This window comes from Cetorhinus maximus, chromosome 2, assembly GCF_964194155.1.
Source record: "Cetorhinus maximus chromosome 2, sCetMax3.hap1.1, whole genome shotgun sequence".
Classification (NCBI taxonomy): Eukaryota; Metazoa; Chordata; class Chondrichthyes; order Lamniformes; family Cetorhinidae; genus Cetorhinus; species Cetorhinus maximus.
Genome location: NC_135880.1, coordinates 218,819,926 through 218,843,658, shown reverse-complemented (window position 1 = coordinate 218,843,658; position 23,733 = coordinate 218,819,926). Strand labels below are relative to the sequence as shown.

Sequence of the window (23,733 nt, the reverse complement as noted above, 5' to 3'; positions counted from 1 at the left end):
CCCTTCTCCCTCCCCACCTAGGGATACTGACCATTCAATCCTACCCTGGCTACATCCAGGGCTGTCACAGTTAGGTGAACCCTATTTCACTAAAGCCGTGTGTCAACGCATTGAAGATGCGAGGCATCAGGCCAGGATCCTGTCCATCCACTTCTCCCTTGGCTCTATTCCGAAGCGGAGCCAGGGGGGTTAGTCCCAGTGCCCTGGCCCATATTTATCCCTTAATCATAATCATAAAAAACAGATGATATGGTCATTATTAGGTTGCTATTTGCCTGAGCCTGTTGTGTGCAGACAGGCTGTTGCATTCCTTATATTACAATAGTGGCTTCAAAGTGCATCATTGACAGTGAAGTACTTTGGAACACCCCGTGGTCGTGACAGGCACTATATAAACGCAAGTTTTTCTTTCCTGTTTAAATTGTACACCCAGGGTGGCAATGCGCAACCCAAGGTCATCAGAGTTAAGCTGGGCTGGTCACACGGGCTAACAAGCGCCAATGACATCGAGATAGCTGTCTTCTCTTTGTTCTGCTCTTCTTCCTTAAATACGAACATACGAATTGGGAGGAGTGGGCCATTCAGCACCTTGAGCCCACCCTGCCATTCAATAAGGTGATGGCTCATCTGACTGTGGTCTCTTACATTTACTCTCTCTCTCTCTCTCCTCATACGTCAACAACTAACGCGCTTGGAAACACTGGGTTCTGACTGGGTTGTCACAGTGCCTCATGATTATTGCCGAGTAGTCTCTCTGACTGAAGGGCAGATTGTATGGGTCAGGGTTGAGGAATTAACTAACTCAGAGAACAGGAGCTGCAATCTCAGTCTGGAAATTGTCAGGTGGTGATCAGATTTCCCTTCTTAAGCCCAGTCCAACATTAGAATTTATTTTCTTTTGAAATACAAAGTGACCTTATTGAAGCTTTGGGTTTTAACACATTTTAGAAGTAAGTGAGGGAAAAGAAGGATTCCCTCCTTTCAGATTCTGGAAAATAACGAGTTAAGCCCGATTTTGGCTCAAAGGCACCAGTGGGACGTTTTGGGGGGTCGGGCTGGTGCGGATCCTGTGACCTTTGAACTCCCAGACCTGGTTTTGATTCTTCAGACCGGGCTCCTGTCCAATGCCAGAGGACGCTCAGCAGCAGCAGCAACAGGCTGAGGCCTGGGGCACTTGGAAACAGTCCCCGAGGTTAGAGTGACGAGAAGAGAGAGTGTGTGTGTGAAGCAACTGTGTGACCATAGCACGGAGGGAAACAGAGGCCCAAGGCTTCCAGCACTCCTACTTCTGACCCACAATTAAATCCAAATGTAAAAAATGTAAACCCTTAATGGCCCAGGCCCCCTCTGGCCCTGGATCTCAACTGGTGGCATTTTCCCGCAATGTGGCCATCCGATTCGCCTGACATGTGTTCACTGCACCCCAACATATGAACGTTCAGGAGCCCCCTGCTTACCTGTAGCATGGGCCTCACGTCCCCTCTGAAAGTACAAATCTTGGAAGTCACCACGCAACACAAACGTGGGGGTAAGGGCACTCCTGCAAATTTAACCCCTTGCGGGTACAGAGGGTTAAAATCAGAGTAGGAGGCAGTGTGAGAAGACTAAATTGCAATGCATTGTGGGTGTAGAGTGGGATTGCCAACTCTGGTCAGGAGTATTCCTGAAGGTTTCACCACCCGACCTTCTGCCTCCAACCCCACCCCTCCATTCAAACAGCTGACATTCCTCATCTTTAATTTTTTTGTAACTAATAAATATTTTACTGTACCTCCCCTATGACATCTCCCTGGTCGCTGGCAGCAATGATTGCTCCCTAATTCCCGGAGACTCCAGGACAATCTGGGAGGGTTGGAAAGCCGAATGGAGGAAGGAGGTGCAGGCCTACGCTTTCATCCACCTATTCAGGTAGGATATCTGATCAGCAGATCTTTATGATCCTATTAGAGTCCAGTCAGGAACACATAGGATGCACCCAGGCAAGGAGCAAGGTCAATGTGAGTCACACAGGTGGAGGTGGTGAAGGAAAGATGAAGTGACTGTACAGGTTAATGTTTACATACCTGAGTCATCAAGGGAAAAATCTAACCGATAAAAGTCAGTTTCTCTGGAGACTAAAATCACTATTTGCAATCACTGCACTTAAGGCTTCAAAAGCTGTTTGAGTGAAACCCTTTTCTAAAAGCAGAATCCACCTCCCCTTCTTCCTGATCATAAGTGGCACGACCTTGAGGTTCGCCCACACTGTTAGAGATCTAACCTTCAGGCAATTGGGTAGAATGGGCACATATTCTCTGGAGAATTTTGCTTTTATCATATTCTCTGGAGTTGAGAAGAGTGAAATGTGGTCCAATTGGAATGCATAAAGTGTTTAATAGAGTAAACGTTGAAGGCTTGTTCCCCTTGTGTGAGGACTATAGCATGGGGTTCACACTCTCATGATAAGGGCTCAACCATTTTGGACTGAGATAAGGAGAAATTTCTTCACTCAGACGGTTGTGGATTTTTGGAATTCCCTATCAGTTGCTCAGTTGTTGAACATTTTCAAGACTGAGATATGTAGATTATTGGGGTAAGGGCGAGAAAGTGAAAGAGAGAGAAAATCAGCCATGACTCTGTTGAATGGCAGTGCAGTTTCAAGGGTCCGAATGGCCTACTCCTGCTCTTACTTCTTATATTCTTCATATCCTCTCCATTCCCAAAAGATCAAAAATGTTGTCAAAACTTATGCAATCTCCCACCCAACATTTTAGACTTGGCCCATAAAACAAACAACATTTCCCCCCGCCCCTCCAAATGGAAACTCTTTCGAGTTACCAACAGTCACAGATTGCAACTTCTTTCGAGTCCAATCACAGTTCTTGGTTTTCCAGGAGTGGGACATGAACCCACAACCCTCTGATTCAAAGGCGAGGGTGCTATGAACTGAGCCACAGCTAGATGAACATCAGGAAATATTTGAAAACTTCTTTACATTCCTCTAATTTTAATTGATGGTTTCAACATTTTCAGATTACATAAAATCACATTGACAAATAACAATTGGGAATGTGTGTGTATATGTGTTTGTTATTTATCAAAAATAAATCAACAATTCCTTTCCCGGCCCTCCCAGGAGGCTGATTCATTCAGGCCTTTGCACTCTGGACCTGCCACAAAGGTGTGTTCTCCTTGGCAGACCTCGTCTCGTATTGGAGCGTCCTTCACTCCCGAATTTACAAGTCTACAGGCAGCTAGAGGAGTGGCCATTTTCAGGGAGAACAAGAACAGGGAGTGAAGTCACTTTTTAACCTAAAGTCTACCTTTGAAAATGTAGCCAATCGAAATAGTTGCAACAAAAAGACGGCGAGGGAAAAGCTGCACTCGTGAAATGTACAGCTACCGGAAGACCGTCCTGCAGGCTTGGCTGTCAGGTTGGCCAGAGTTATGCCGCCACTCAGATTGCTTGAAATTTCCAGTGATTTCAAGGGCAGCTCCATGATCTGCGCTCACGAGGGCTCAAGTCTTGCTGATGCCCCAGGTCCCGGGTATAGAAGTTCACACGGACATCACACTAAAATCAAGCATTAAAACTTAAAATTTAAGGGTGAAGCTTCTTGCTGCAGGGAACTGGGATGACAGTGAATAAATGCCAACACAAGAGAAGACAGCAAGGTCTGTTAGCATCAGCAGCTTGCAATATATACAACTTAGTGGCATTCTAGTTATAAACCCTATAATGTGGCACCTGCGCAGCACACAAAGACAATCGCTTGAATACAGATGGCCTACAGCACACCCAAAGCTCACGCTTTGGATGTGAACTGGAAACCGGTTCAAAACTTCCCACATCCAGGAATTTCAGTCCTTCTATTTATAGATATGGAAAGTGATGCTTGAGCCCCAAGCGTCTGAACCCAGCACCTCTCTGGTAGCTTCATCCTTCGAATAGACCAAAATAAAGTGGCCAGTAACACATGGGTTACAATACCAACGTAGAGTTTAGAAGATGAAAATTCTGCCAACATACAATAAAGCTGTCCATGGCATCTAATCATGCAGTGAGTTATTTTTCAGGGAACTACATTAGTGTTGATTCAATGCCAAACAGGCCTCATAAAACCTTGGAATCCATCACTTTTATTAATGAAAATGGTCTTTCTCTGTTCCCACTCTCCTCTGCCTAAACTGTTGGCTCTTGCTGAGGTTTGACTCAATCAGCACTAACAGCCCTGCAGTAACTCCCCCAAATGTCATAAGGAAGTCGAGGCAGAGAATGTCAGCATGAGATCGAAGGCCAAGGTGAGGCCCAGGTTACCTAGCAACACCTAGAATACCCACTGGAAGATTACTGGACCATCATTTTTAGTTTTAAAGGCCAACATTTTTTACCCATCTACAGCTGCCCTTGAAGTTGATGGTGAACCTTCTGGCAGTGCTCCCACAATGCTGCTCAGGTGACAATGAACAACTGATATCTGTACAGGTTGGGATTGCATGTGATGTGGAGGGGGTCTTGGAGTTGATGGCAGTCCCATGGCCTTCTAGGTGGAGGAGATTATAGGGGCTTGGGAGGTGCTGTCAGAGAAGCCTTGGCGAGTTGCTGCAATGGATCTTGTGAATGGTACACACTGTAGCCATGATCAGAAGTACAAGCTCACCCAGCCAGCTGATATTCGCCCAACCCTTACACCAGTGAGACTGAGACCAGTGGTAACATGGCAACCTATGGTCCAACTTAATCTAACCCGACACCAAAACTTCAAGATGAAGTAGGTAAAAAAGCACTCAAACCCAATTATGCCAGTTTCCACTGGCTCTGTTTAACAGCTCTTAATTATTAACCTTTGCATAAAACGTACTGTCCTGGTCATTAAATGACTTTCTAATTCATATTTGCCTTCTGCCTCTCCCATGTATGCACACTACCTATCAGCGAGGCACTCACTCCCACGTGTATGGCAGCAATCCAAAGGCTGTGGCCTAGACAGAGCCAGCACAACTTCAGCTGCCCTTTGACCTTTTCTTCTCCTCATGGGGGTGCTGAACACCCAAGTTGTCAGCCTATACCTTTGCTGCCACTCCCCCCCACCTTCCCTCCTCCTGACTGCACAATCAATCTGAGACAACAATGTTGCAATGGTTAAGGCGACTTGATAGAAGTTTACAAAATTATGAGTGGCATGGACAGAGTAGATAGTCAGAAGCTTTTTCCCCAGGGTAGAAGAGTCAATTACTAGGGGACATAGATTTAAGGTGAGAGGAGAAAACTATAGAGGAGATGTGCGGGGCAAGTTTTTTACGCAGAGGGTAGTGAGTGTCTGGAATTCGCTGCCAGAGGAGGTGGTGGAAGCAGGTACGATAGTGGGGTTTAAGAGGCAACGTGACAAATACATGAATAGGATGGGAATAGAGGGATACGGACCCCAGAAGTGCAAAATGTTTTAGTTGATGGGCAATATGATCGGCGCAGGCTTGGAGGGCCGAAAGGCCTGTTCCTGTGGTGTACTTTTCTTTGTTCTTTGACTCCCTTCACTGCCATGATGGTGATTGTTTTTTAAAACTTAATTTGTGAGATGCGGGCGTCGCTGGCTGGGCCCAGCATTTATTGCCCATCCCTAGTTGCCCTTGAGAAGGTGGTGGTGAGCTGCCTTCTTGAACCGCTGCAGCCTATGTGATGTAGGTACACCCACGGTGCTGTTAGAGAGGGAGTTCCAGGATTTTGGTCCAGCTTTTCTTGGAAGCTTTAAGAATAATTAGATCTAAATAAAAAAGTGACTCTGCTTTCGCGCTTGAAAGCATGAACTTCCGGAGAATCAGATATACCATCCCACCACCCCGCCTCCCCACATGGCCTTGCCCACCTTCGGTGGCCCATTCCTTATCCAGGTGCTTTCAGCAGGACTAACACAATCTCCTCAAGGGAGAATTACAAACACGTCTCCTCCACACTAATCAGGTGCACCTTGGCCGTAGACTCAGAGGCCCGAGTGGGGGCTTCCCCAGTACCAGTGTTCAGTCAGCTCACGGTTATGAAAAGCCTGCAGTTCACGTATCATCTCAATTCATCCTGTCACAACAGGAAACAACTGATCGATAAACAGATTAAAAGCAATGGCTGAGGGCCTTCATAATTCAGATAAAGCCAGTAACGTGGCTGAGGAAAGGAAACAAGTGACTTGCATTCTGCAGTGTCACACGATAGTCCCAAAGCCAGTCACTGCTCTGGAAAAGTCGTTAAAGGCACGAGATTGACAAATAGGTGGAGTGCGAGTTTCAGTACTCGATTTACAGCACCTGTGAGAGAGAGAGAGTCAAAACACAACTTGCACACTGGCTGCTGCCACCAGTGATTTGACTCTGTGGTGTCAAGGGACCGACGCAGCATCGTCGACCAAAGGTTTCAACCTACAGACATCAGTCCAGCCAAGGTCGCCAACTCTGATTGGACATATTCCTGGAGATTTCATCACGTGACCTGCCACTCCAACTACACCCCCACCCCCCAACCCATCATATGCAGTCTTCTTGCCGGTAATAATAAAAATAATTGTAAGCATTCAAAGAAAATGAACAACCAACAATTTTTTTACCACCTCTTATGATTTTTCGGCTGGATTTTGTTCACAGCTGTGTTCTTGGAGACCCCAGGGCAATCCTAAAGGGTTAACCCTAGATACAGCAACTCACTTACCCCATTGCAACAACAACTTGCAGTTATGTAGCAATTTGAGCGCAGAATAATGTCTAAAAGGTGCTTCACGGAGGCGTAATCAAATAATTGCCCGTCACCGAACTGTGCCTATGTTAAGAGAACCGCCATAATCATAAAAGTCACTTTTCAGGCATTCCAGGTGGCCACCCAAAACAGCGCAGTGAATCAAATTGGTTGTGGGATCGCTTAGCTCTGTCTATTGAGTGCTGCTTCCATTATTTAAAATGCATTTAATCCTGTGTTGCAGGTTTACCAGGTTGGCATCTCATTGATATGTATGTCTGCTGTTGCTCCTGGTGTGCCCTCCTACGCTCCTCAACGAACCAAAGTTGATCCCCTGCAGGATACCCAACTGTCCTGGAGTTTACGGGACCATCTTGTATTTGAGGCAATCGTCCCGTGTCAACGTTAAGGACTCCCAGGACAACTCCCACCTGACTGCATACCACTGTACCGCCAGCTCTGGTGGGATTGCCCTACTGGTGGGACAGTGACCCGGGGGTGTTGATAGAGGAGCCTGGGACACTGATATACCACTCAGAGAGTATGGCTACCTCAGGCCGTTGCTTGACTGGTCTGTAGGCAATTCTCCCTATTTTAGCACAAGTTCCTAAAGGTTAGTGAGCAGAACTTTGCATCATATCCGATGCCTGGATCAATGTCCATTCTTTTTCATTCTTATTAGACATTTCACAGCAATTTGATACAACTGAGTGGCTTGCTAGGCTATGTCAGAGAGAAGCTAAGAATCAATCACATTATGTGACTCCAAACCAACAGCAAAGGCCAGACCAGATAAGGATGGCAGATTTCCTTCCCTCAAAGATACTAGTGAACCAGATGGGTTTTTACAACAATCTGGTAGTCTCATGGTCACCATTACTGATACTAGTTTTCTATTGCACATTCGTTTAATTAACTGAACTTAAATTTAACAACTATTGGGGTGGTTTCTGACTCACATCTGGGTCATTAATCCAGCATCTATAGCACTACCCAGTAATATAACCATTATGTGACTCAACTCGCATTGTAAAGCACATGCAGCTAAATCTCCACATAAATTTCACTCCTCCACTGTTATACTTCACTCAGATCCCAGTGACACCCTTTAATAGTCCTGGGATTTCAATTTAACAAAGATATTGCTCAATAGGTACATCAAAACAGTCAGTCAATATCGTTTATCCCCACTGTTTTCAACTCATAAAGCAGTTGTCTGTTTCTGCAACACGGAACAGTAATAGTAACAGGGAAACATTCAGAGACTCAACCACAGCCCAGAAATACCAGAAAAATAACAGTAGTCTCCCACAATGTTCATTGAGGCCTCATTGGTTGAAGTCTACCACGCGTCTCTCACTGTCATATATATTGTGCTCCACATAACGCCAAGGAGGTACAGGTGCCCGCACAGGTCCCCAGAGAACCGAAGCAGGTAAAAAGAAAGACGTCCATTTATATAATGGAACACTTCAAAATGCAGATTAAAAAAATGTTGGGGGTGCACTACTCTGAGGTGATTGCCAGCCGTATGATTAGGGCCACAGGTAGCCCCCCATGTCAAATCGCACAACTGCAATTTGCATTTCTAAAACGCTTTTAGACACAGAAAGAGACTACCTGGCACATCACACCAACACAATCAGATAAACACTGATACTGAGCTCAAGAGATGTTAAGGGATAAGGTGACTAAAAGCTTGGACAATAAGGTAGTTTTTAAGGGGACTGTTAAAAGCAGGAGTTTTTAAAAATTTATTCTTTCACAGGATGTCAGCGTCGCTGGCAAGGCCAGCATTTGTTGTCCATCCCTAATTGCCCCTTGAGAAGGTGGTGGTGAGCTGCCTTCTTGAGCCTCTGCAGTCCATGTGATGCAGGTGCACCCACATTGCTGATGGGGAGGGAGCTCCAGGATTTTGACCCAGTGACAGTGAAGGAACGGTGATATAATTCCAAGTCAGGATGGTGTGTGGCTTGAAGGGGAACTTGCAGGTGGTGGTGTTCCCATGCACCTGCTGCCCTTGACCTTCTCAGTGGTAGAGGCCACAAGTTTGGAAGGTACTAAGCAGCCTTGGCGAGTTACTGCATTGCACCTTGTAGATGATACACTCTGCTGCCACCGTGCATTGCTGTTGGAGGGATTGAATATTTAAGGTGGTGGATGGGGTGCCAACCAACCGGGCTGCTTTGTCCTGGATGATGTCTAGCTCCTTGTGTGTTGTTGGAGCTGCACTCATCCAGACAAGTGGGGAGTATTCCATCACACTCCTGACTTGTGCCTTGTAGATCGTGGACAGGCTTTGGGGAAATCAGGAGACGAGTTAACTGCCACAGGCTTCCCAGTGGAGATGTTCTTATACTCCACAGAAGTTTGAAGTGGGCAATAGGAAACGTGCCTCAGGAGAGCAACTATAAAGAGCTGGGACTTCACTGGACATCCATTTAACTGTGTGCTGCGCGACAGGAGCAGCACACAATGCAGATGTGATCCAACTGTGCTGTACCCAACAAGTCTTAATCTAAAATGGGTTTAAGTTGTATTAACTTTTTTTTCCTTGTGGTTTGTTCAGAATCCACCCCCCTTCCCAAGTGCAGTCCCTCACGTTGGGATAGAGTTGGGATTGGATTCCAGCCACTCTCATTAATGTTCTGAATTATTTTTATATTGATGCATAACCACTTTATATGGGTGCATTGCAGCCTTAACATCCTGTTACCTCGGAGCCCAAGATACCATTTCAATTTCCTCTTGTGAGGTTACACATTGTTCAGTTCCCGCAACCGCCTATTACTGGTTTGCTGTCTTCAGAGACAAGTGGAAATAGCTTCAAGGTTTCTTTCTTTAGGGGAGATGGTGGCATAGTGGTAATGTCACTGGACTAGTAATCCAGGGGCCCAGCTTAATGCCTTGAGGACATGGGTTCAAATCCCACCAGGGCAGCTGGTGGAATTTAAATTCAATTAATAATCTGGAACGGAAAAGCTAGTCTCAGTAACGGTGACCAGGAAAAATCATTGCCAATTGTAAAAACCTATCTGGTTCACTAATGTCCTTTAGGACAGAAATCTGCCATCCTTATCCGGTCTGGCCTACGTGTGATTCCAGACCCACAGCATTGTGGTTAACTCTCAACTGCCCTCTGAAATGGCCTAGAAAGCCACTCAGTTCAAGGGCAATTAGGGATGTGCAACAATGACACCCACACCCCATGAAAGAATACATTTTTAAAAAAAATAGAGGCCAAAATGCAAGACTCCACCAAAGCAGAAAAAGGTTGGAGAGAAAGTAAGGTAAATAAAGAAGTTGTTTTTGGATTTTTAATGGACTAAGGGTTGGAAGAGGCAAAGAGTTCCAGAGTTTTAAGTCCACGAGAAAGTCACACTTCTGTTTCACACTGGTGAACTGAGAGTGGGAACAAATTGTAACTTGTATAACTGGGGACTCCATTCATCACTTAGCATTGCCTTTTTCTGCCTCTTCCATTTTTCCAAAGCGCAGTCAAAGACTCAACGAGTGTGAAGCATGCCGCCAATTCACTCCCAGTTTGTTTCTTGCAACATGTGAAGACCAATGGCACTTTGAGTTCAACTGGGTAGAGTTCTGCTGCAATTTGCATCAATCCTAATTATTTTCTTCAACATGTCATGTTCAAATATATGATGAACTCTCAGTCAATACTTTATATTTTTAAAATCTGCAAAAGGCTACAGAAAGATAGGTCACCTGACTTCTCTTGTAGATTGAAACACTCCCCCATCTCGAGAGGGAACAAAATAAATTTTCCAGACTGAGGTTGACTCAATGCCTTTTCCCTGAAACTAATTCAAAATGGTAATTTCAAATTGAATGGGTCATTGAAGATACAAAGGCACTAGTTGTCTCAAATACTCAAGGTGTGAAAGTCATCATAAAGGATGCATAATTGACCTGATCCTCCAAATTATTTGGAAAAGGACTTTGGACTTGTAACAGGCCTCATGTACGAGGCAGCAGTGTTTGTTACCTGCTTTTTCAAAAAAAAAGCAAGAATAACCTCTGCAGAGACAGGAAATCCATCAGAGAAGCCATTGAATCAGCTTCAGTCAACTAAGCAGCCAAGGTCATAAACAGCAATACCTTGAAAATGGGGTAAGGACTCTCCCTAACCTGTTCTAACTTCAGGTTCACCTGAGAACCACTGTCCTGGAAATTCAACTGCAGGAAGCCTTGAGAATTCTCTGCTTTTCAAAACTTTCAGCCCAACAATAGCATCAACTCATCAAGAAACTACAGGCATGCTACAAAAGAGACTGAAATAATCCCAGGTTGTGATTATATTGTTCCTTCATTTACTTCATAAACATTTAATCTTGATGTCTGTGTTAGTGTGAATGAGTCAAACGAGAGGTCACATTTGCTTGCTGCTGGAATTATATAAATAGGGGCAATCACTATGAGGGTAAGAAAATGCACACACCTCACATTCCAAAACACACTGATCATGGACATTAAGAAAACACATAAATTCTGTCCCTAACAAACAGGATTGACATATCCTAATCCGACACCCAGCTGGACCAATGGTAGCTTTACAACCCTGGCAACCATACTTTCAGCCACCTAGGCCCCCCCCAACTCTCTGCAATTCAATCCTCAAAACCCTCTATGTTCCCACCTCCCTTTCTTTTAAGGCCCTTCTTAATTGCCATCTCATTACCAAACATATTTGCTCACCCTCCCTAACTGTTCCCTCTTTGGCTTGGCATCCAAATTCCTCCCAAAACCCTGAAGTGCTGGGACCTTTATCCAAGTTAAAGGTGCAAGTTGTTGTTGTTGTAAGGACTTGTAGCCAGCCAGACTGATTGTGCCTGGTTGCAGGCAGAGCTATTCCGACAGAGTGATGGGGAGACTGGTTCGTACGTGATAAAACCGTCCGTGTGTTTGTTGAGCGGGTTTCTCTATTGTCCAATAATTAGTCAGGGGCAGAATCACCCTGAAGAGTGGTTCAAACAGGGGGGCTGCCAGGGTGCGGAAGTCAGTGGGCACTCTCCACCTTTAAACACCGGACTCCATTAACTAAATGTTAGAAAATGATTCGAGATTTGATTTCACGACAGAAAAAAAGGTAAATCTCCATCCTCCACATTATTGGCTTGAGCCTGCACGTACTTTGCAGGTTTAGGTTGCCAAGCAACAGAATGCAGAGCCAGTCGCAATGAAGGCTGTACCTTCTTTACATGGCAGCAACGAAGCCACAGCCAGAGGCAAGTTTCGTCAGGCTAAAAGCACTTCTGGCCTCATGGGTAAACAATTTTTAATAGAATTCTCCGTCAATAATAATTGCACCCCTCATTAAAGATTTCAGACTGTGAGAAATCATGAAACCGTGGCCACGCGGTCAATAAAATGGAGCGAGAAGTCAGCATTCTCCAGTGCAGCCAGACTATAGGTTCAAACCTTTGTCCAGGACTTATGCACGTGGGTTGGTCCTTCAGTGCAACACCAAGGGATTGCTACATTGTCTTTTAGATGAGGTCAATACAAAACCCTGCCTTATGATTAAATGGACATTAAAGATCCCATTGCACTACACAAAGAGTTCAACCAATGTTCTAGACAATATTCCTCCCCCATGCAGCATCAAAACAGATATTAATCAATCATTAGCTGTCTGTGGGAACTTGCTATGTATAAAGTTGTTACATAGCAGCAGTGAATGCACTACAAAGTAATCATTTGATGAGAAATGCTTTGGGGAGTCCTGGGGAAAAGGCTAAATGCAAATTCTCATTTTAACTTTGCTTCCTCATCTGCTCTTTTCAAGCTAAGAGGTGTCCTGTTCAATGGCCCTTAGACCATCTCCTAGCTTTACTCAGCAGAACCCGTTCCCTGGGTCATGTAAGTGCCATGTATGGCTCAGTGCTCCTACTTTTACTATTCAAACTGGGCCAGGTACATCGACATCATGAAAACAGTGTCTGACTATATTAAATTGAATAAATGACATTAAAATAAAAGCAAAAAAAAAAAGAAAGCCTGAAGATTTTCACACAGTATTCAGATTTGATTCACGTTGCTCCTGACAATATCAACGACTGCAGTCATAGAAACGTGTGATCAAATATGTTTCTTCATAGCCCAGTGATTAAAAATCTCATTTATTACAGTGGTTGGCAATAGCAGTCATTACAGATTGAAATCAAGACTTCATTTTAACTGAGAGTGACACAATGGTATAACTGCTATGAGGCTGCTTCCAGCAGTTGTGTATTGGCACTTTGTCATTACAGACGGTTGCCAAGTAGTAGGCGATTTGACCTCAAGTTCACTCCTAGAACAGGCATTGTGATGGTGCCGGGCATACTCAGCAACTGTTGTATTAGCAAGAGTGGGCAAACTCGATGAACTCTAAAATAAAAAGGAGTTCAGAGTCACGATTACAGCCTGGTCATCCCAATAATATAAATATATTAACTGGCTATTGCAACAGTGTCAGTGTGTTGTTCAGAAGCCAAGAAATCTGACGCAACACTACACCAACAAAGAAATAGTTATCTTGCAGCCTGCTGGTCAACAACTAAAAATATCTAAACTACCCTAAAGGGCAAGTGAAACGTGAGCAACAGCATAACAGTTTGGATCTGCTGCTGATGCAAGGGAAGACTGAGGAGGTGTGGTTAAAATGGCACAGAGTGAGCCGCCAGTTAGAAAACTTCTACAGTGAACGCCCCCTTCAGTAAAAACGTAGAGGGAAAGAGGAGACTAACCGAGAGTCTGATGGAATACCCACCACTTGCCTGGACGAGCGCAGCTCCCACAGCACTCAAGAAGCTTGACACCATCCAGGACAAAGCAGCCCGCTTGATTGGCACCCCCATTTCTCAAAAACTCACTCCCTCCACCACCTGAAACATTCAATCCCTCCGCCACCACTGCAGTGACAGCAGTCTGTACCACCTACAAGATGCACTGCAGCAACTCAGTTCCTTCGACAGCACTCGAGGGCAATTAGGGATGGGCAGTAAATTCTGACTTTCCAGCGACAGGCATATCCTAAGCACAAATAAATAAAACCTCAATACCTGTTGACCGCAAGCCCTTGGTGACTAATTCTGCTTCTTTTTCCACAAGTGTGCAAAACCTTCAATTTGTGAGTAGCACACCTGGTTATCAGTTCAAATGCAGCCTAATAGGTAGGACAGGAGGGCTCAATATGTCTCCGAAAAGATCAACCTCATCCCTTGGATATCGAGGTGAAGGAGTTTAATGCTGAGAAATTAAACATACATCTATATCTTTTGCCCACTGTCAACATTAAAGGTTTCCAATTTGGTACAGAATAGGTTAGCACAAAGTAAACATTTCCTATGTCCCAGGAAATTGACTTAATCCCACACTCAGAGCATCTCTACTGCACCACTGTATTTAACACACTAGTCACCTTGTGTCTTCTCTAAGTGAGATTTGTAAATTTCATGTTAGTCAGTTCAGTGTGTGTTGTGCGTCTGACTGGTGGGAACAGGGTTGAAGCTGTCCAAACTCACTGCACCCAGCATATCCTTTCCAGCCCTACAGTCCTCCAAGATAACTGTATTCATCTAAATCTAGCCTCTTACACCTCCCTGATATTCGTCACTCCACCATTAGTGATATGCTAGGTCCTCAGCTCTGGAATTTCCTCCCAAAATCCCTGTGCTTCTCTTTCCTCCTTTAAACTGCTCCTTAAAACCTACCTCTTTGACCAAGCCTTTAGTCCCTTGACCCAATACCTCTGCAACTATTTCAACAGTTCTGTTGAAGAGTCACACGGACTCGAAACGTTAACTGTGTTCCCCTCCGCAGATGCTGTCAGACCTGCTGAGTTTTTCCAGGTATTTTTATTTTTGTTTTGGATTTCCAGCATCCGCAGTTTTTTTTGCTTTTTGCCAATGTCTCCTTGCTTGGCTCGCTGTCAATTTCATTTCGATCATGCTCCTGTGCAGCGCCAGGGGATGTTCTGCTGTGGTAAAATGCAAATTGTTGTCATTGTGGGGCAGTCATTTTCAGGCTTGGATTGCTCATCTGTAATGGAAAACGCTCAACGCTCATAGGGTGGGGTCTACAATTGGCCAGCCAGTTTTGTCACCCAGGAGTAGGAAACGGGAACGTCCATCCCACCCTGTGTCATTGGATCTCAGCAGATTCCAGGGATGAAAGACATTTATCCCGTTTCATAATCCATACTTTCTGGGCTGCCTCACCACTACACCCTGCACAAGCTTGTCCAGCAGCACTGGTGTTCAACCCACACCCCCCCCACCAAAACAGCTCTGCTGCTGCTGCTGCTCCACGTTCACTGAAAGACGCGCACAAGCAACGTGCACGATCTTTACATCCCACTATCACAGAGAACTGGCGAGAGCAGAGGAACACGGTTGGGTCACAAGAGGCTTTCATACCATGTGAACAGAATGAAAGTAACATGATACCATTATTTGTGAGCAAATCTGTTCTGGGGGGCGGTGGGGGAAAGCTGACAAAATCTAATAGCAAGGCGCTCCCAATATTTACTGTTCCCAATTCAGTTTCGCAACATTCCAAAGACTTGTGCTCCAGAACTTGCTGCACCCCTAGCCAAGCTGTTCCAGTACAGCTACAACACTGGCGGCTATGTGGAAAATTGCCCAGATATGTCCTGTACATAAAAAGCAGGACAAATCCAACCTGGCCAATTGCCGGTCCTTCAGTCTACTCTCCATCATCAGTAAAGTGATGGAAGGGGTCGTTGACAGTGCTATCAAGCTGCACTTACTCAGCAATAACCTGCTCACTGATACTCAGTTTGGGTTCCACCAGGGACACTCAGCTCCTGACCTCATTACAGCCTTGGTTCAAGCATGGATAAAAGAGCTGAACTTAAGAGCTGAGGTGAGAGTGACTGCCCTTGACATCAAGGCAGCATTTGACCGAGTGTGGCATCAAGGAGCCCGAGCAAAACTGGAGTCAACAGGAATCAGGGGGAAAACTCATCACTGGTTGGAGTCATACCTAGCACAAAGGAAGATGGTTGTGGTTGTTGGAGGACAAACATCTCAGTCCCAGGACATCACTGCAGGAGTTCCTCAGGGTAGTGTCCTAAGCCCAACCATCTTCATCTGCTTCATCGATGGCCTTCCCTCCATCATAAGGATGGAAGTGGGGATGTTCGCTGATGATTGCACAATGTTCAGCACCATTTACGACTCCTCAGATACTGAAGCAGTCCATGTCCAAATGCAGAAAGACCTGGACAATATCCAGGTTTCGGTTGATAAGTGACAAGTAATATTCACGCCACACAAGTACCAGGCAATGACCATCTCCAACAAGAGAGAATCTAACCATCTCCCATGGCATTCAGTGGCATTACCATCGCTGAATCTCCCACTATCAACATCCTGGGGGTTACCATTGACCAGAAACTGAACTGGACTAGCCATATAAATACTGTGGCTGCAAGAGGTCAGACGCTGGGAATTCTGTGGTGAGTAACTCACAAGGTGCTAGGGCCCTTGCTGTTTGTAGTATACATAAATGATTTGTACTTAAATATAGAGGGTGTGATCAAGAAGTTCGCGGATGACACGAAACTTGGTAGGATGGTAATTTGTGAGGAGGATAGCTTGTAAACGGCAGGAGGAAGTCAATGGACTGGTCAGGTGGGCAGAGCAGTGGCAAATGGAATTCAACCCGGAAAACTGTGAGGTAATGCACTTGGGGAGGGCTAACAAGGCAAGGGATTACACTATGAATGGTAGGACCCTGGAAAGTACTGAAGGTCAGAGGGACCTTGGTGTGCACATCCATAGATCTCTGAAGGTAGCAGGGCAGGTAGATAAGGTGGTTAAGAAGGCATATGGGATACCTGACTTTATTAGCCGAGGCACAGAGTACAAGAGCAGGGAGGGTTATGCCGGAACTGTATTAAATACTGGTTAGGCCACAATTGGAGTACTGCATGCAGTTCTGGTCACCACATTATAGGAAGGATGTGATTGCACTAGAGAGAGTGCAGAGGAGATTTAACAGGATGCTGCCTGGGCTGGAGGGTCTGAGCTATGAGGAAAGATTGAATAGGCTGGGGTTGTTTTCCTTGGAGCAGCGAAGGCTGAGAGGGGACCTGATAGAGGTTAATAAGATTATGAGGGGCATAGGTAGGGTGGATAGGAAGGCACGTGTTCCATTAGTAGAGGGATCAATAACAAGGGGGCATAGATTTAAGGTAAGAGGTAGAAGGCTAAGAGGGAAGTTGAGGAGAAATTATTTCACCCGGAGGGTGGTGGGAGTCTGGAACTCTCTGCCTGAAAGGGTGGTCAGAAACTCAAGAAGTATTTAGACATTCAGTTGCGTTGCCATAACCTCCAGGGCTATGGACCAAGCGCTAGACAATGGGATTAGTGTAGTCAGATCTTTGTTGACTGGTGTGGACACAATGGGCCGAATGGTCTCCTGTGCTGTAGATGTCTATGAGTCTACCTCTTGACTCCCCAAAGCATGAGTGAGGAGTGTGATGGAATACTCTCTACTTGCCTGGATGAGTGCAGCTCCAATAACACTCACAAGCCTTGACACCATCCAGGACAAAGCAACACTCTTGACTGGCACCCCAACCACAAACATTCACTCCCTCCACCACCGCACAGTGGCAGCAGTGTGCACCATCTACAAGATGCACTGCAGCAGCTCACCAAGGCTCCTTAGACAGCACCTTCCAAACCTGTGATCTCTACCTCAGCAGGCGCACAGGAACATCACGACCTGCAAGTTCCTCTCCAAGCCACACATCATCCTGGCTTGGAAATATATCGCTGTTCCTTCACTGTCGCTGGGTCAGAATCCTGGAACTCCCTCTCTAACAGCACTGTGGGTGTACCTACACCACATGGACTGCAGCGGTTCAAGAAGTCAGCTCACCATCCCCTTCTCAAGGGCAAATAGGGATGGGCAATAAATGCTGGCCTAGCCAGCGACACCCACATCCCGTGAAAGAATAATAAAAAAGTATGTCACATTTCAATAAGACACCCCTTTGCCCTTGGTAGTCGCAGAAGAGATAGCACCAGGCAGTGAAGGTGTGTCTCATAAATCGCATATACAGTTAAGTGTTAGGCAGATCTTGCTGATAAGAATAATCATAGCTATGAATATTTATAGCTGCTAATTTTCACTTGCGTTTTTCTGCAGAAAATCATCACAGGAGCTTCGGAACAGTTTTTGTTTTTAAATGCCACAATGCAGGAGGTGAAACTGCATTCTAACTGACCCAAACCACAAGGTCCAATGAACTGTATATTTAAACTGGCTACTTTAGCTAGTTAATGTGCTTATTTAAATATATAAGGAAACATAGGAGCAGCTGTAAGCCATTCAGCTCATCAAGCCTGTTCTGGCATTCAATGAGATCAATGTTGATCTGTACCTCAACTCCATTTACCTACCTTCGCTCCATATCGATTGATACACCCGCACCCCCCAGCCAAATATTTACCGACTCAGTCTTGAAAATTTCAATTGACCCCCCAGCACCCACAGCCCTCTGGTGAAGATCACTCCAGATTTCCACTCCCCATTCTGTGAACAACTGCTTCTTTATTTCCCTCCTGAATGGTCCATCTGTTAATGTTAAGATTACAGCTCTCTTCTTCTGAATATCTCCCCTGACCTGGAAATATCTTCTCTGTGGCTACCCTATCAAATTTCTTAAATCGGTTTAAACAACTTGATTTGCTCAGCCCTCAACTTTCTAAAACTCAAGGCAATGCAGGCTAATTTTTTGCAACCTACCCTTATAATTTAACCCTTTAAGCCCCGGTACAGTGTTGGTGAATCTGATACTGTACCCCTTCCACTGACCCTGTGCTTAGAAATGGCTGAGAGTTTCTCACGTTGGTGCTTAACAATGGCATTCCCCTATTGTTTGAACAGTGATAGCAACCTGCTTAAAATAAACAAGGAGATCATCCATAGCATTGCTCATAGCAATTGAGAAGGTGTACTGAAGCGTGACAGGATGTAAACATGACACAGGAAGCGTGCATGGAACATGTGCAAAAACTTTTAAGGCCTTGGTAGAATAGTGGACAGAGAAATGTCTCATATAATAAATTATTTATTATATATAAATAATGCAATAGATTGTGTTAGCCCACTGCTGTCACCAATCGCATTTCTAAGTCATAAATTGTTCAAAAAGTTGTGCTCAATTTAAGGAACATCAGCTCTGTGAATGGAGAATTTTTCATTTGTAGCACTCGGCATTACAGTCAAGCATTTACAGATCAGGAATTAGACAGTGAATCTCACTTCTACCCAACAAACTGGCCAGGCCAAACCTCAAAGTTCATACCTACAGTAGCAATGTAACATTCCAACTTTCCACACAGGCAGCATTACAGACTTATCGAGTGAGGTTATTCATTGCAGACCAATAGTGGGCAGTTCTGTGATTTGGGTCCTCAGCTATCAGGGAATGGTTTCTGGCACCCAAGCTCGAATTATTTAGCAATTGTTTACCCATCAGTCTGGGTTGGATTCAAACATGGTTAAAGGACAACATTTCAGCCCAGTGGGTCAGTCAGCCAACAGACTTTATAAATCATCCATGATGAACACACGCCACGTTTCAACTCCCAACGTTACACACAAACCTCCCAGCTTTCCAGGCAGTGTGTGCAGTCAGGAGGTTTACCAGCATGAACCAGAATCCTAAGCAAATATAACTATCAAGGTGATTCTAGATAAATCAGGAGGCACAAACTATAAACAGGGTGATGGGTTAATTAAAGGTCACCATATGAATAAATTTCAGGTATTGTACATAAGAGAGATAATGATGGATGTAATTATTGTACAGAACATATAATTCAAAACAGGTGCCCTTTAACTTATGGGTAACTAGTTATTATCCTGTGCATCACTTATTGATGAATTTTCCAATCATTATTACTCTACATTCTTTACAAAACAAATCTATAAAATGTGTACTGATAAGGGTATCTCTTCAAACTCTCAACTCAAGACATGATCTACAAAAAAAACTTCAGGACCAATGTGCCCTAGGGCCAGACCTATATGTTTCCAGCATGTTTCTTTCTAAGGCTTGCGATTATGGTTGCTTATCAATTACTGTTAAATGCACCATTTGTGTTTCTGCTGAGCCACAACAGGCTCGAGAGGGCAGAAACTCACTCCCCAGCCTGTGCAAAAGGAGAATAGCTCTCAGCTTCCCCGAGCTAGGGAATGAGAAAAGCTCATCAAGTCCTCTCACTGCTGGTTGCCAATCGACGATCCCCGATGGCAAGTTGAGTGGAGGGACACTGGGGGACGGACGGGGCTAACAGGACTAAGCTCACGTGATGCCCTCCAGGACCAAATGCTTATGGTCTCGGCTCATGTATGAGGACTTTGGCAAATTATGAGTTTGGGCGAGGTCAATGCCCAAGGAGCCGTACTCCAGCAAAGAGCAGGACATTCAGGAAAAGGTTGGAGACAATTGGAGGAAAAAAGTAAAAGGTCACAAAGCATGGACAATGCTAAATAGAAAACATATGCCAGATGCCAATGTCTCCAACACTTGCTAGTAAGTTATAAGTTTCAATATTATAGTGACTCTCCAAAACTCCTCACCAGCTTGCAGAGAGCCTCTATATCGTAGGTTTAAACACTTGCTGCTCCTGACATGAGGGAACTCTGCAACCTCCAAACTCATGGATGCCCAATGCTCTATTTCACATTTGCACCTTCAATAGTGAACATACTAGTTTCACATAACAACTCGTATACATCCAGCAACTTTAATATAAGGGATCATCTCAAAGCTCTCCACTTTGCACAGGGTACACATAGGGCACACAAGGGTCACCAGAGGTCCATGTCAAACCTGTCCACTGGACCCACCACAACCAACCAGCTCTGACTGATGGAAATTGGTCCAAATGCCAACAGGGCAACAATGGGAGATGGTCCAAGTACTGGAAACCAACAGGGCAACAATGGGGGATGGTCCAAGTAATGGAACCCAACAGGACAAATGGTCCAAATACTGGAACCCAACAGGACAAATGGTCCAAATACTGGAACCCAACAGGGCAAATGGTCCAAATACTGGAACCCAACAGGGCAAATGGTCCAAATACTGGAACCCAACAGGGCAAATGGTCCAAATACTGGAACCCAACAGGGCAAATGGTCCAAATACTGGAACCCAACAGGGCAAATGGTCCAAATACTGGAACCCAACAGGGCAAATGGTCCAAGTACTGGAACCCAACAGGGCAAATGGTCCAAGTACTGGAACCCAACAGGGCAAATGGTCCAAACACTGGAACCCAACAGGGCAAATGGTCCAAACATTGGAACCCAACAGGGCAAATGGTCCAAACATTGGAACCCAACAGCTTAAACCAAAAGACCTACCCCAATGCGACAAGCCTGGTCGTTCAGTGCTTTGATCCACGCTCTTTGCCAGTTATCCCTGAAGGATCTGAAGGAGAAGAGGGATGTGACCAAACGCTTGAGTCCCGACGCCGAGGCGCTGTCTTCCCGGGAGCACCCCAGCTTCAAGAGGGAGCTCCAGAGTCCCAGGCTGGCAGCAGGGCCGTGCTGCTTGGCGGCCGGCCCGGCCCGGCGTAAGATCCCGAACGAATACTGCACCAGCCAAGTCAACACGGTCACGATGGAGGCGGCGAACAGGAGGAGGAGAGCCAGCCAGCCGGCGTCGCGAAAAGCAGCCGGGGCGGAGGAGCTGCCGAACAGGCTGAAGGCAGCAGCCATCGCAGCCATGGGGACGGTGCAGCCTGTCCACAGACACAGACACACAGACAGACACCCCAAGGAAAACCAACCGTCCCGATCCAACTTGGAAATCAGTCTGGCGCATTGGACAAACTATATTCCCTTCCCTCCTCCTCCTCCTCCCCCTCACCCAGTAGTCCAGCAAAATGAAATAAAACTTGTCCCCCTCCTCCTCCCCCTACCCCCCCAAACCCCCACCACCCCCCCCAAAAAAATAGGCTCACACGCGTCTATTTGCTACATTATATCGCGCAGGGAAAATGCAACATTAAAAATGCAACTTTAGATCTAAAAGGTCGGATTTTCCTCCTCTCCCCCTCCCCACTTCTATCCCGGGCTACAAGGGAAAAAATGATCCATTTAAGGGCCGAATAATCCTCCAATGTTCATCCTTTGATTGGACTTGGGGGCTTGAGTCGGATGAAATTGCTGGCGTGTCAGTTTCAGGCAGGCAGGCAGGTGATTTCCTCTCGCAGCCCAGGATGGTCCAACACTGTATCTTCCTGCTCGGGGGATCCCTTTGGCTGGATTCAATGTATCTGGTTTTTCCCCCCTCTGCCTGGCTGTTCCTCTTACTGAAGGTTTGATACTGTTTGTGTCGGTGTGAGATTTAAAGGCAAGGCAGCCGGACCCAGAATGAGGGAAGGCAGCAATGATTCTCCCCCCACTCCCTCCCGCCTCCTCCTCCTCCTCCACCACCACCCCCTTGGTCGGGAGCTCAGACCGGAATAGAAAGCGGGGCTCCGGCCCAGCATTCAGAGCGCAACAGACAGCGGAGTGACTGAGACACAGTGCGCAGGACAGGCACACAGAGAGAGGGGGAGTAACATTACACACAGAGTAACATTACACACACAGAGAGAGAGGGAGTAACATTACACACAGAGAAACATTACACAGAGAGAGGGAGTAACATTACACACACAGAGAGAGAGAGAGGGAGTAACATTACACACAGAGTAACATTACACAGAGAGAGTAACATTACACACACAGAGAGAGTAACATTACACACACACACAGAGAGAGAGGGAGTAACATTACACACAGAGAAACATTACACAGAGAGAGTAACATTACACACAGAGAGAGAGAAACATTACACAGAGAGAGAGAGAGAGAAACATTACACAGAGAGTAACATTACACAAAGAGAGAGAGAGAGAGTAACATTACACACAGAGAGAGAAACATTACACAGAGAGTGAGTAACATACACACACACAGAGAGAGAGGGAGTAACATTACACAGAGAGAGAAATAGGGAGTAACATTACACAGAGAGAGAAACATTACACAGGGAGAGAGAGGGAGAGTAACATTACACGAGAGAGAGAGTAATATTACACACAGAGGGAGAGTAATATTACACAGAGAGAGAGGGAGAGTAACATTACACAGAGAGAGAGAGAGAGTAACATTACACGAGAGAGAGAGAGAAACATTACACAGAGAGTAACATTACACAAAGAGAGAGAGAGAGTAATATTACACACACAGAGAGAGAGAGAGTAACATTACACAGAGAGAGAGTAACATTACAGAGAGAGAGAGAGAAATATTACACAGAGAGTGAGTAACATTACACACACAGAGAGAGAGAGGGAGTAACATTACACAGAGAGAGAAATAGGGAGTAACATTACACAGAGAGAGAGAGCGAGAGAGTAACATTACACAGGGAGAGAGAGGGAGAGGGGGAGTAACATTACACACACAGAGAGAGAGAGGGAGTAACATTACACAGAGAGAGAGAGAGGGAGTAACATTACACAGAATGAGAGAGAGGGAGTGACATTACACAGAGAGAGAGAGAGTAACATTACACAGAGAGGGAGAGAGAGGGAGTAACATTACACAGAGGGAGAGAGAGGGAGTAACATTACACAGAGAGAGAGAGAGAGAGAGTAACATTACACAGAGAGAGAGAGTAACATTACATAGAGAGAGAGAGAGAGAGAGGAGGGGTAAAGGGAGTGGAGGGGGTAAAGGGAGTGGAGGGGGTAAAGGGAGTGGAGGGGGTAAAGGGAGTGGAGGGGGTAAAGGGAGTGGAGGGGGTAAAGGGAGTGGAGGGGGTAAAGGGAGTGGAGGGGGTAAAGGGAGTGGAGTGGAGGGGTAAAGGGAGTGGAGTGGAGGGGGTAGAGGGAGTGGAGGGGGTAGAGGGAGTGGAGGGGGTAGAGGGAGTGGAGGGGGTAGAGGGAGTGGAGGGGGTAGAGGGAGTGGAGGAGTGGAGGGGGTAGAGGGGG

The 23,733-nt window shown here is 45.6% G+C and overlaps 1 protein-coding gene across 2 annotated transcripts in view; it reads right to left on the bottom strand.

Annotated features, from left to right (window-relative positions):
- The window catches only part of c2cd2l (c2cd2 like), a 120,504-nt gene extending 99,003 nt beyond the window's left edge, over positions 1–21,501 (bottom strand). For both annotated transcript variants that reach the window (XM_078532799.1, XM_078532803.1), the window contains exon 1: positions 21,110–21,501. In XM_078532799.1, the coding sequence (XP_078388925.1) occupies positions 21,110–21,475 (366 nt within the window). In that variant the 5' untranslated portion in view covers positions 21,476–21,501. The remainder of the gene's footprint in view (positions 1–21,109) is intronic.
- Between the last annotated feature and the right edge of the window lie 2,232 nt (positions 21,502–23,733).